Below are 13,185 nucleotides of genomic sequence, written 5' to 3'. Positions count from 1 at the left end.
GTAGAGGAAGCCAGGCATCTGAAAAGTGAGTTGGAATGCAAACCAGTTTGTAGAGTGAAGGATCCATTTGTGCTACTTTAAAAGCTTCTTGCCTTGGCATTGTAAAATAAACTACAGTAGGAGACACTTCTATTGTCTGTAGTTTCAGAAGTCTGGAGTACATTCCAGATCTTACTGGAAAATTAAGACAGTTTTGCATAAAAATCAACCAAACTGCTGGGGAATATGACCCATCTTTTACCTCTTCTGTACCCACATGTTTCAGGGTTTTTTTGTTAAAACAAACTACAATATTACAGGGTGGTTTTGTAAATATTTTGTCTCCATTAGACACTGTTTTAAATTAAATTTAACAAAACTGATTAAGATGCATGGTTACACTTCATGCTGTATGACATCACTAATAACTTCTACAATTCTGGTGCCTGGCTTTGTTTTGGTTTCTGAGCTAGAAATGGATTTGTTGTGTAGGATTGGTTTTTTTATTATGGATAACTGCAAGGGTGGTAAGTACACTACGAAGCTTAAAAATTGGTAATGTATAAACCTGATGGGAAAACTGATCACTGAAGAAGAGGGAGAGCAATCTCCATCAGAATTCTGTCAAACCTCACAGCTGGTTTTATCACCGATGAATTCCAGCTCCCTCGGCCAGACTTTGCCCAGCCTCAAAGGGTCAGTGGGCAGGAAACCAAACGGGCAACTCAGTACTGAGGAGGCCTCGCCAAGCCTCTGCCGGACAGGTTCGGGGAGCAACAAGCAGGTTTTTCTGGCACCGCTGGGCGGTACCGGGCAGTACCAGGCAGGCTCCAACTGCGGCTCCTGGGTTCTGGGCCTGCTGCCTTCTCCCTGCCTCTCCAAATGTTCAAGATTTCACCTAGGAAATGCTCCTTCTTCTCAGCTTCATTTTACCATTGATGTGGTGCTTTAATTATCGACCGTTTTATGCAAGTTACCAATTTGAAACTAGCCGTGAGCCAGCTGCCCTGCGTTTTATTTCCATCATTGGCATTTTTTCCCAGTAGTATCTTTCTCAGTCGCTTAATACTGCAGTTTCTGTAAGAGTGCAGTACTCCTTGTAGTCACGGATAATTTTGAACACTTCATTTGATGAAAAACCAGAGAGAAGTTGGGGTGGGCGCAGCGGCGGGGCCGCGGCTGCGTATCCCCTGTATCCACACCTCAGCAGGAGGGGACTCGTGTTTCAGGAACTTGTGTGCTGTGTAAAACACGTATTACAATACAAAACATCTCTAACCCTGTACCAGTTGGACACACTTTCTGTTAATGACGCATAACCCATACACGTACGTAATAAGGGGCGGGTTCCTATTAATCACAGGCCCCGCTCCGCCACTATCCCGGCACCCTCCGCTGCCACCCACACGTCACCGCGGCCGCAGAGGCGCTCTAGCCGGCTGCGGCCGCCGTCGATGGTGTTTAGGGAGCGGGTGTCATGGCGGCCGTCGAGGTGGCAGAGGCCGGAGCCGGCGGGAGGAGCCGCTGAGCCGGGGCGAGCCGGGGGATGCGCACGGCGCTGGCGGAGGGGTGTCCGGGCCCGGTGTGCTGAGCCCGCAGGAGGAGCTTTGACCCTTCCTAGCGAGGAGAAGGCAGTGAGCGGCCGCCCCTTCCCCCGCGGGAGCCGGCTGCGGGGTCCGCCCGGCGCGGGGCTGAGCGGGGCCCGGAGCCCTCTGAGGGGCGGCGATGGCGTCGTGGTTGGGCGGTCTGGGCTCGGGGCTGGGCCAGTCCCTGGGGCAGGTGGGAGACAGCCTGTCTTCGCTCACCGGCCAGATCTCCAGCTTCACCAAGGACATCCTGCTGGAGGGCGCGGAGGAAGTGGGCGGTAAGGGGGGCTGGGGCGCCGGGCCGGGGGCAGCTCAGGTCGGTGCTTTCCCGGAGAGCTGGCGGCTTTGCTTATGTTTTTATTCTCTCCCTGTGACCTTAGGATACGGAGAACAAATAAACATGTGCCCAGGTTATAATAGTGGAGGTAAACCTGTTCTGGGTTTATTATTCGGAGGTTTCCGAGTTGCTTGAAGTGCAGCGTTGGTCAGTAACGAAAGCACACACCGCTCTTCTTGCGTTCTGTTTGCTTACTTTATCTCAAACCCCGCTTGATCAGCTGCTTTCAGAGTGGCTTCATGAAACAGCGGAGGAATGGTAGTACAGAGGGGTGTTTCGCCACTGGTGTGATGTAAGTCTGACGTGTCACACAAGCAAAGGTCCAGAGTTACTGATGTTTTTCTTATTTATATTCCATTTGGGATCAGAGAAACCTGTCGAGTTCTGCCATTCTACACCCAAGCAGAAGAACGTGGCCCGTGTTTTATAGGGATTAGAAGTTAGAATGATTTACGTTATAAACAGGAAATTGAAACAAGCTGAGACATCAGACTAAGATACTGAATTAAGTAATAGCAAACCTCTAATATACTACAGTATTTTGTTTATGTTTTTATTAATTTTTTTTAGTTTTTAAATCAAACTTGTGATTTTCCTAGTAAGGCACTTGTCAGTAGGTTAATACCACTAGTATTGTTTACCACCTTGAAACTATTAACTTCTTGAAAAAAGTGAGCATTCTGAGAAAAAAGTTAAGATAACAACCACCAAGAATAGCTGAGCTTCTGAATATTCATCTTAAAGATGAATTTGAAAAGTTCTCCTTTGTTTGCTACTTCTCAACTGTGAAGAATTGTGAAAGTATTGTATAAATTTGTTGGCAAGGTTATACTACTGGTCTCATATGGATGTGAATTTTGATATACAGACAAAATGCTCTGAAGTGCAGCATTTATTCTGCTAACCTCAAAGCTGCATTTTCTAAATGTTTAGATTTTTTTTAAATTTAAAAATCTATTTTAGTTTAGTTTGGAAACTTTTTTTATGCTGCTAAAGTTCGTAGTCATCTAGTGCCTTTGTTTTGCCTTTTTGAAAAATAAACTGAGATTCTGAATTACATAGTTTTGCTTCAGTTTGTTCAAGAGGTATGTGCTGGTATTCAGTAGTTATTTCACTGCTAGATATTGCTGTATACAGCGTCTGCTTCCTAATTTAAGAGTAGTACATTTTTATGGCTTACTGTCCTTGAGGGTGTAGAAATCTAGTGACATCTAAGTACTCTTCTGTAAAGAAAGTTTAAACAGTCTGTGCCCAAAAGAACTCTTTTCAAGCAGTTCCTTACATTCCTTTTTTAAAAGTTCCTAATTTTCTAATGTTTCCTATTTTTTAATATTATCCCTTACATCAACTGCTTAGACTTCCATCTGAACTGAAGATGATTTGTGGGTTATAGACTTCAACATTTGAAGCTGAGCAGATTTCATGGCAGGTTGTTGCCCCTGCAGCACTGAAGCTTCTTCAGTTTTAGACAGCACATCAGAAATATTTACTTGAAAATTATATTTATTTCAGAATTTGAAAAATTGTCTTGTTTGCTCAATAGTCAATTGAGAATGACTTTTAATTAATAAAAGGGAAGGTGGTATTTCTATCCATTAAAAGTGGGATGTGGGAGAAGTAAGTGTAGGAGGGTAGAGGGTTGATCATCAAAGGAAGAGTAGCTAGAGACAGAATTATGTGCTTTTTGTATTAGAGAAACTGGTATCACAGACTGTGCACCCTTCCTAGGGGGAGGTGTGCCCTGTGGGGTTTTTGTGCTTTATGTGGGGGGCAGAGATGATATGTTGTTGTGTGGGTTATTTTGTGGGTTCTGTTGGGTTTGAGTTCTATGGGTTTTTTCCTGAAAATTTATTAACTGTCACATGTATTTTAAAGAACTAATTCTTGTCTTGAAACTTCACATGAGAGCCATAAGATTGTGATGTTAGGGGCAAAGTCCTAAATGAAAAATTGATTCAATGACAGAAAATAGTCAAGTAGAAATTTTTCTTTTCACTTACATTAAAGCTTAAATCCATACTTTTCCTTGAATTTTGTGATGTGTCTTAAAGCCTAGGTAAGAGAGAACTAAATTAGGTTCAGAGAATCTCTGGTCTGAAAAGTAGTTTTGACACTTTTCTGATAAAATATTGAAAGCGGTTTAATAAAAATGAAAATTTTAACTTTCTTTCAGATGCAGCAACAGAACTCCATGTGTCCAATTCTAGACTCAGAGAAATAGAAAGCATTAATGCAGCACAAAAGTTTGAAGTAAGAAATGTTGGTACTTTAATTGAAAGCAATAAATAACATTTGCTTCTTGTAAAGGTAAAATATTGCACTGAAGTTGCTTGTCTGTGGGTAAATCTAGAAACAAGAATGATGGTGGTGTTAGAATGGGGCTCTTTTTTTGGTGACAATTCCCCATCACTATTAAGGGGCACATTTTTTGTTGAGTACACGTGGTGCAAGATTTTAGCTTTTGCTTAATGCTGCCTCCTGTGACTGTTTCTATCTACTATGTGGGCTTGAACTGCAGCCTCTGAAAAGCTTGCAAATGCAGAAGTCTTTTAAGCCTCATAAATTTTATCTGATAAAGAGTTAAAATTGGTTTATAGCATTTTATATGTGCCCAAAAAATAAAAGCAGATCTAGAGTGCCAGGTCATGGTGGACAGCATGTCTTCTGCAGCAAGCTTCAGAGTATGGAGTGGGGGTGTTGCCTGATGCAGTTGTGTGGTGCTCTACTGTGTGGTCACTTGGGCATAGCTGTGGATGCTCATGCTGTTCCAGAACAACTGAGACATCCCATGTGCCCTTGTGGAAATGGACTTTGTGTGCTTTCAAAAAGGACTTGTCAGTCTTGTGACTTTATTGCTGTCAACCAACAGCTTTCACTTACATCTTCAGCAGTCATGAGCATTGAGAAGTTAAGATAGTATTTAGGGAAGTAATGTTCCCTGCTTGTCTCTTTTTCTAGACTTTTGCCATCTGTTATTGGCCCATATCAGAGAGAAATTGGTCTGTATGGATATTAACTCTGATTTGTGCTTAAATTCCACCCATGCATCATGCTAAGATGTAATTAAGTCCTGAATTTTTCTTGTTGGCATTTACATCTGGTCACAAACTGTTTTTTGAAAGTGAGCTAGAATCCATGCCATGGAAAATTGAACGCTTGGATGTGAACATGATTCTGGGCTCACAGCTGGAAGTTACTGTTTATGTATGTTTTGAGTGGAATAACGTGAGAAATCCTTACAATTTAATGCTGTACACTTTTCTGAATCTGCTCACAATTTACCAACATCCATTTCTCATTTTTGCTAGAATGAGAGATTGAAAAAAGTTTGTAGTGATTTAGAAGAAAAGCATGAAGCAGCAGAGCTCCAAATAAAGCAGTTATCCATAGAGTACCGAAATCAGCTGCAACAGAAAGAGGTAGGATACAGAGTAAAACATTTGAGTAAGTAGTAAACTATGCTGTTTAATCTCTGGTTTAGTATCTGGGCTCTTTGTGTGTTGGTCACAGTTGTGGTTTCTTATTTTGTTATTGTAGACATGGAGAGACTAAGACATATATTTCATTGAATCATGTCATATAAGCAGAGCTGCCAGGAGATCAGTGGGACAAAAGAAAACTCTGATAATGCCATGAATATTTCAGATTTTCTATAGTTTCTGGAACCACTATGAGAACAGACACTTAAACTGCTTTATATTTCTGATTCAGTTATCTTTAAGGCAGGCAACAGGTGTAGATTCTTATTTGAAGCAGGTGTATTGTCTCTGGTTGTTATGGTTATTTGTCTTCATTTATACAACTAAAGGAAACTGAACCAGCTTTCATAATTTAAGAAGTGTTCATTTGTCATGGATGCAGAAACTTCATAACCTGTTGTGGAACAGGAGATTTTATAGCCTTTTAAAGTAATAAAACTGCCAGTATCCCTAGAAGTGGACAAAAATAGTTTAATTTCTGCTTTATTTGTAAATGTATTGGGGAACTAGTGGAAGCAGAATTTTGTGATGCTTGTTCTGCTTATTGAATACAATAAGAGAGTTTTCAGAAAATTGCATGCAGCTAATTTCAGTTTATTGTAAATAAACTTGCAGTACATTGAGTTCTTAAGTGTAAAATAAATCAAGTGTAATGGAAATAACCAGGGAAGCCTTCTATATGCCTTATTTTTCATATCTGAATACCCTCTTTAAATACTTGAATTATTTGTACATTTTAGTACCCTGAATTTTGCTATAGGACTTAAGAATGTTGGCTGCTGAAAAAATCATCACACTTTTACTTAAGTTTTCCTTAAATGGAAACTATTAACACTTCTGTTGTGTCCTTGGGTGAGATACTGTGTAAAACATCAGATAAGGCTACTTTTCTCTATTAGGAGAGTGTTGAGGGGTTTTTTTCTTTTTAGTGACCATGAACAATGATTTGATCTGGTGAGGGAGTTGTGTGGTTTGTTCACATATCATAATGCCAAAAGGGGTAACGTGGAGTGTGTTTTGATGTTCTTATTGAAACAATGCATTGTATTGTGTGTGTTCAGGTGGAAATCAGCCATCTAAAGGCTAGACAGAATGCACTACAGGAACAACTGCAGAAAGTGCAGACAGCTGCTCAGTCAGCACAGATGGGAGCTGCTGTTGTGCCACCAGCTGCTACATCAGCTTCCTATGTTCCAGTGGTCAGGCGTTCCTCAGGTTTTGAAGGAGATGACATGGATTTTGGAGATGTTATCTGGTCACAACAAGAAATAAACAGATTGTCCAATGAAGTTTCTAGGCTTGAGTCTGAGGTTGACCACTGGAAGCAGATTGCCCTGGTGAGTAGCTCCTCCCCATATTACTTCCCCTCTGCCCCTCAAATTACTGTTTTCATTTCATTTGGTGTTTTTGGAGTGGGTCTTTTCAAAATTTTGTTCTGTACATTTTCTAGAAGCAATGTGATTTGATGGATAAGCTGAAACCTAATTAACTTTTAGTCATCTTCTTGCTGTCACAGGACTAGGGACACATTCAATGGCTAACTTGCAGACACTTCTTTGTGACACTTCAGTGCATGAATGGTCAAGTTAGGAAGAGGATTTCATGAACATTTGCCTAGAATACTACTTCAGGGTTTCATTTTTGTGCAACCTTTCAAAAAAATACTGTTCTTCTTCCTATCTGGGGTTTTGATTATTGACAGCATAATACTGTTCAAAGTAATAGTGTGATAGTTACATACATCTGTCAGTTGTAATTCATGGTCTGCTGATACAAGAAAAAATATAATCTTTGGAGCTCTTGTTGATGTGAGTCATAACTTCTCAAGCTGTAGCCTGATTTCAGAGGGACACTTTTCCTGTGTGGGAATATTCAAGTAAAATTAAGTAACCCTATTGTCTTACTAGGCACGGTAAAACCTACGCCCCAAAATTTTACACAATTGCATGTAATTTTAAAAAAAACTATTCCAGGGAAAATTGAATTGTTTCCATTAAAATATGCCTTTTAAAATCAAAATTATTGAAGATTTTAATTTTGCTTCATGCTATCTTTGCTTTTGAGTATGAATAAAGGAAGCATTTACATGAAAAACACACGTATTTATCACAATTTTCATCTGGATATGGGTTTTTCTTTTCTCAGTCTTCCAAAGTTCAAGGGACAAATGATGCTGAACAAAGTGAAATATGCAAACTGCAAAATATTGTTAAGGTAAGATGACAACTAGTCTTCTTTTGTGCTTTATTCTTGATGGTTTTGCAAAGTATTTACAATAGGAGCACTTATTTTCTCTATTAAAAGCACATGTAGGCATGTACTGCTGACTGAAATGTTGCTGTGCTCTGTTTAAAAAGTCAGTTATTGTGAGAAAAGGCTTTTATGATTTGATGAATATAGTATGTAAGCTTGAAAGAATGACATTAGTATTTATGAGGGCAGATCACTTTCAGAAGCTGTTGATGGCCTATGTGACTGAATTTTAGGTAGACAAAATTATTTCTTTTCCCTTTTCAGAAACGTCTTGCATTTTCATTGAATATGCAAAATTAAAATTTGCATGTCATCCTTCAAAGTTACTAGAAATATGTCCTAGGGTGTCTGCTTCCTGTGAAAGAGTTATAATCTCTCTACATTGGATTAAAATTTGCTGTTGTGTAGAGCATACTGTTAGTGTAAACATACTTTCAAAGAGAATATCTTTTAACTTGTTTTAAAAACTGCAAACCAAGAAAAGACAAACTTGACACCTGCTGGGAGAAATGCTTTAATATATCCCTTCTACTAGGGAAAACTTTTTTATTTTACATATTTTCTTTCTTATGCTTCGGTACTGTATTTTAGCATTGTGTTTATCTGTTGGTATTTTTAGGAACTCAAACAGAATTTGAGTCAAGAAATAGATGAACATCAGCATGAACTTTCAGTATTGCAGGATGCACACAGGCAGAAGTTAGCAGAGATCAGTCGTCGACACAGAGAGGAGCTGAGTGAATATGAAGAGCGAATTGAAGAACTTGAGAATCAGTTACAACAAGGTCTTTATTGCCAGATTCTCTTTATTTAACATACAATGAATTTTTCCTAAATCATTTAATATTTGTGTAAGAGTGTAATTGGTGTCAAATATATGATGATTAGGAATTTGAATTTCATCTTTAGTTCAGCTTCTTATTGACACGTCCTAGTATCCTGTATTCACTGTGGTTGGCTTGAAGCATTTAATCTTCTGACATCATTCTAGAGGATCACTTTCTACGCATAGTAGTGCTATGCATAGCACCAAATGTAGTGCTTTAAATTCCACACTTCCTGGTTTTTTAACCTGTACTGAATATAGGTGTGAATGAGGCAGACAAAGTTGAAGATAAGAAAATTTAAGTAGTATTATGTGCCAATTAGTTTACTTGACAAAAGCTCCAAGATTGCCCTAAGGACAATGCCTTAATATGTGGCTTGACTAGATTATAGGAGAAACTTAGTAGTTCTCAGAAGGAGCTGTTCAGTTGTATTGCAGGTATTTTATATTCCATAAACATAGCCATGTCAGTTAGGTTTCTTTTTAGAGGCTTATTTGCACAAATATGGAAGATTTGCCCATAAAATCTCTTATTTCATTATCTGTGAAAACACTGGAATTCTAAAGACTGTATATTCTCCTGGAAAGAGATCCATTTTCTTCTTGGAAAACAGGGAGGTATTTTCACAGACTCTTAATTTCTAAGATAGTACTAATGGGGAATTTATTAAAATTGGGTGCCTGTTCAGATGTTATCTTTATTTTTTTGCACATAATATATATACTGCACACATAAACACCAGCATGACTAATTAAATGAAGTCAAGGCAGAAAAGATACCATTTGCAGTTATCTGTAAAATAAATACTGCTCACAGCTTGTGGAAAATTAGAGCATTTTATATTTTTGTTTTGTTCATTCTTTTTGACAACATAATAGAGGCTGGGGTGGGGGTAAGTATTTGATCTTACACTGAAATTGATTCACAAGCAGCATGCTTTCATTTAGGCTTTTTTTCTTCTGTACATTTTTTGATTGCACATTTTTATCCTCTGTAAAGTAGCTGGTAACTACATTCTGAGGATTGTACAGCACTATGAAAATCATGATAGTATGGTGGATCTGTGAAAACGTCAATTCTCTACAATTATATCTTTAGGTTAAAAACTTTGTGCATCGTTAGGAAATAATATACTAATTTGTAGCATATTGTTCTCTATTACAACCATTTAACAAACCTTTGAAATACAATTAACTAAATTATAAAGGGAAATTTTGCACCAGAGAATATTAGATGGGGTCTGATACATTTTTCTTAGAAAATAAAAGTATTCAAATTCCTAATAAATTAGATTGTCATAATCTGATGAAGAGATGGGAGTAAAGTACATTTTAATTACACTGTATATCTTGCAACACCTATATTTGCAACACCTATGTTTTTCAAGCCATGGATATGTAAATATTTGAAAGGCTGTTTATCAAACAAGTAATATATATATACATGGATTAAAATGTTGATTCTGTGCAAGTAATCTTTCTGTTAATGATGATCAAGTCTTTGGTTTACACTGTCTTCTCTCAGGAGAGAGACTTCTAAGTTAAAGTTCTACCGTGTTCACTTTCTTTAACCATGCAAACTGTCATTTTTGCTTCTTAGATGGTGTGAGTACTGATGCCATGGAGGACTCTAAAATTAGTGAACAGAAAAAAAAACCTTGGAATGCAGAAGGAGGAAGAGAAGGAGAACTGCAGGTTGTAAAGGACCTAGAGGATGAAATAAGAAAATTAAATCACAAATTGTCTTCTGCCAAAGAGGAAAACAGTATTCTTATGAAAGAACAAGAATTGGCAAAGATGGAAAAAATCCAAATAATGCAAGAATATGAAAGTCTTAAATCTGACTTTCGTATGCTTCAAAGTTCTGTTGCAGAGCAAGATGATCTTCTCAAAGTACAGGAGAAGAAGCTCCAATCAAAGACAGCACTACCAGAAGATGTTATTAGACTACAGCAGGCACTGTTAGGTACAAAGATTTTGATTTTGGGTGTTTAGGCTTTGTTTGTTTTTTTTAAAATTTTTAGTATGTCTTTACAGGTTTTCACTATTAATGCTTAGAATTTATTTTAAGAATTGTAGGGGTTGTCCACTAAGATTAGTCTAAGCAGAAAGGGAGACACTGTTGGGACTGGTCTGATTATAATAGGAGTTTCTGGTAAGGTAAGTAATCATGTCTGACAACTGTTTGATAGATTTTTCCTTTATTTAAAAGTAAACCTTACTATTAAAATGTCTGTTTGAATTCTAGAAGTAAGCTTTTGGTGTGTAAAGGCAGTTTGTTTGTATTAATTTCTCCTCAAAGAAACACTGAAATATATCTATTTAAGAAGTGTATCTGTAGGGATAAAATCTGTTAACATCGCAAAATTGATACACTGTAGTACCAAAGGGCGCAGTTGAAAGAATAATGCTCTGCTTTGTGGCTGTGACTGGCACATTTGAATATTTCACAGCACCCATGCTTATCACAAAATACTCTGGAACTCTGAGTGGCAGAGTTCCATTGGGGTGAAGTGGGACAATTACATGGTTTAGTGTTTTTTGAAAATAGTAAATTTTTTTTTCTTTTCCTTTATAGAAGCAGAAAATGAAATAGCAAGACTTTCAAGTTTGAATCAGGTAAAGCAATTTTTAAATTAAGCCAACAAAAAAGTTCATAATGGTAATAACAGGTGGAAAATGCATTCGGGCAGTGTGGGTTTTTTGAGCATTTGCACTTCTACATAAATAGGAAATAATTGTATATTAATTCTGTAATTATATGTGGAATTGATAGAAGCAAAATGATGCATTTTGACTTGTGACACTCCACAGTTTCCTTTGTTAAAGAAAACATGTGAAATTCCACATATGCCATTGCTACTTAGGTTTAATTCCATCTAAAAGATCAAGTTAAGCAGCTGAACATACAGTTTCTCTGGAATACCTTTAGTTTTTGGCAAGGTTGATTTAGTCCTTTATAAACTCACCCTTGAGACACTTGGTTTAGTTCACTTTGCATGGGCCTTCTCTATTTTGCATACATTCAAGAGTCCCCATGGTATTTTCATAAGGATGTCATTCAGGTGTCCTTACTTAAAACTTGGTCTCACCATGCAGTATACTACATGTTTACTGCATCTCTTGAAGATTTAATAGTTTATCCCAGCTGTGAACTGATACCTCAGAGGTGGATATAACTTTCTTTGTTGCAAAATGTCATTGTATATAGAAATTTGTACACTGGATTCCTAAACTTGGTGATGACAAAGTAGGTATGCATTGCATATATCATCTGAATGGCAGAGATGCATATTCCACAATGATGTTTTTTTAAGGGGGATAATATTCATGTAGACTTGGAGATTCTAACATAAAAATGCATATTTTGCTTTTAATGGGTGAGGGGCAAAAAAGAAACCATTTAAGTCTAAACATTATGATTCAGCAAGATAAGGTCTAATATAGAGAATATTTTTTTAACTTAAGGAGGGACTGGAGAAGGAACTGACAGTTGGACAAAGTAAAAATGAGAGTATTCCTACATGTACTGTGGATCAGAATTTAGAATTAAATCAGTTAAGAGAAGAACTGGAAAGGAAAGAACATGAATTAAATGAAAGTATCGCTGAAAGAGAAACGTTAATATCAGAGCTGGAAGAACTAGACAAGCAGAATCAAGAAGCCACTCAGGTAATAAATACTGCAACTAGTTAAATGTACTAAAATAAATGTTTAGCTTTGGAGGGGGTGTATGTTTACTTTTTAAGTTGATCTTTGAACATAGATAGTAGGGAAATACAAGTTATCCTCTGAGACTTGAGAAGAATATTGAGGCCACTGTTTTTCCATATCTACTGTCTTAATACAAAATTCTGAAGTGGAAGAAAACCACTTTTTATGGGCAAAGATTTAAGATGGCATGTCAGCTGTCCATAAGGGGTGTTAGTTTCTGAAATACAGTTCAATACTACCAGATTTGTCCATGCACAAGTTCTGAAAAGTTATTATCCTGCTTATATTTTTCCTCTGCCTTACAACAATATGCAGAATATGAATGATTTTTTAGAATTTTTTTCCTTTCATTCTTTTAAACTATGATGAATATTTAAGTTTTTTATTACAATTTCTTTATATTATGAGCATTTGTGGAGCACAAAAGGTCCCCCATTTTATGTAGTCAAAATGGAACTATTCCTTTTGGTTACTGTTCCAATATATTTAACCTGTACACACAGCTGCAAGCCATGTTTTCAGTATTGGTTTAGTTTATGAAACTGAACATTTAAAATGTTTTCCTATGAATTGAATCCTAGCAAATATGTTTAAAATTAAGCTCAAACAAGAACTTGAAAATAGAACATACAGATATGCATTCACTTCTGTAATTTGTATTTTGAAAACAGGGAGTCACTACAGTTAAGTAATGAGTGACTGCTGCAGACCCATTCTTACTACCCTGAAAAATTCTGACAATTGTTTTTCTTAGGCAGCTCTCTTTTTGTTCTTTGATTTGAGTAATTAGAGCTCTTTTGAGGAAATGGTGTCCTTGCTTATATTGAAATATAATCTATCTCTATTTGATAATTGGTTTTAATCAGTTTAGCATTGACTAGCTGATACTACTTGCCAGTTTACATTGGCAACCAGGAAACATTTCTGTTTCCTCTAATTTTTTTTCTTTTTAAGATTTTTTTCTTTTTCATTTTATATATGTGTGGTTGAGCTCGTTTGCCCCTAACGTTT

At 37.2% G+C, this 13,185-nt stretch overlaps 1 protein-coding gene across 2 annotated transcripts in view; it reads left to right on the top strand.

The window, feature by feature from the left end:
- The first annotated feature begins 1,378 nt into the window (after window positions 1-1,378).
- The window catches only part of TRIP11 (thyroid hormone receptor interactor 11), a 30,410-nt gene continuing 18,603 nt past the window's right edge, over window positions 1,379-13,185 (top strand). The window contains exons 1-9 of one of the 2 annotated variants that reach the window (XM_008492895.2): window positions 1,379-1,843; window positions 4,076-4,152; window positions 5,211-5,321; window positions 6,443-6,718; window positions 7,527-7,595; window positions 8,254-8,419; window positions 10,061-10,426; window positions 11,039-11,079; window positions 11,929-12,132. In XM_008492895.2, the coding sequence (XP_008491117.2) occupies window positions 1,705-1,843; window positions 4,076-4,152; window positions 5,211-5,321; window positions 6,443-6,718; window positions 7,527-7,595; window positions 8,254-8,419; window positions 10,061-10,426; window positions 11,039-11,079; window positions 11,929-12,132 (1,449 nt within the window). In that variant the 5' untranslated portion in view covers window positions 1,379-1,704. The remainder of the gene's footprint in view (window positions 1,844-4,075; window positions 4,153-5,210; window positions 5,322-6,442; window positions 6,719-7,526; window positions 7,596-8,253; window positions 8,420-10,060; window positions 10,427-11,038; window positions 11,080-11,928; window positions 12,133-13,185) is intronic. The other variant, XM_030451563.1, reaches the window with a different exon arrangement.

Source organism: Calypte anna, chromosome 5A (assembly GCF_003957555.1).
Source record: "Calypte anna isolate BGI_N300 chromosome 5A, bCalAnn1_v1.p, whole genome shotgun sequence".
In the NCBI taxonomy this organism is placed as follows: Eukaryota; Metazoa; Chordata; class Aves; order Apodiformes; family Trochilidae; genus Calypte; species Calypte anna.
This window is presented reverse-complemented; position numbering and strand designations above follow the sequence as displayed.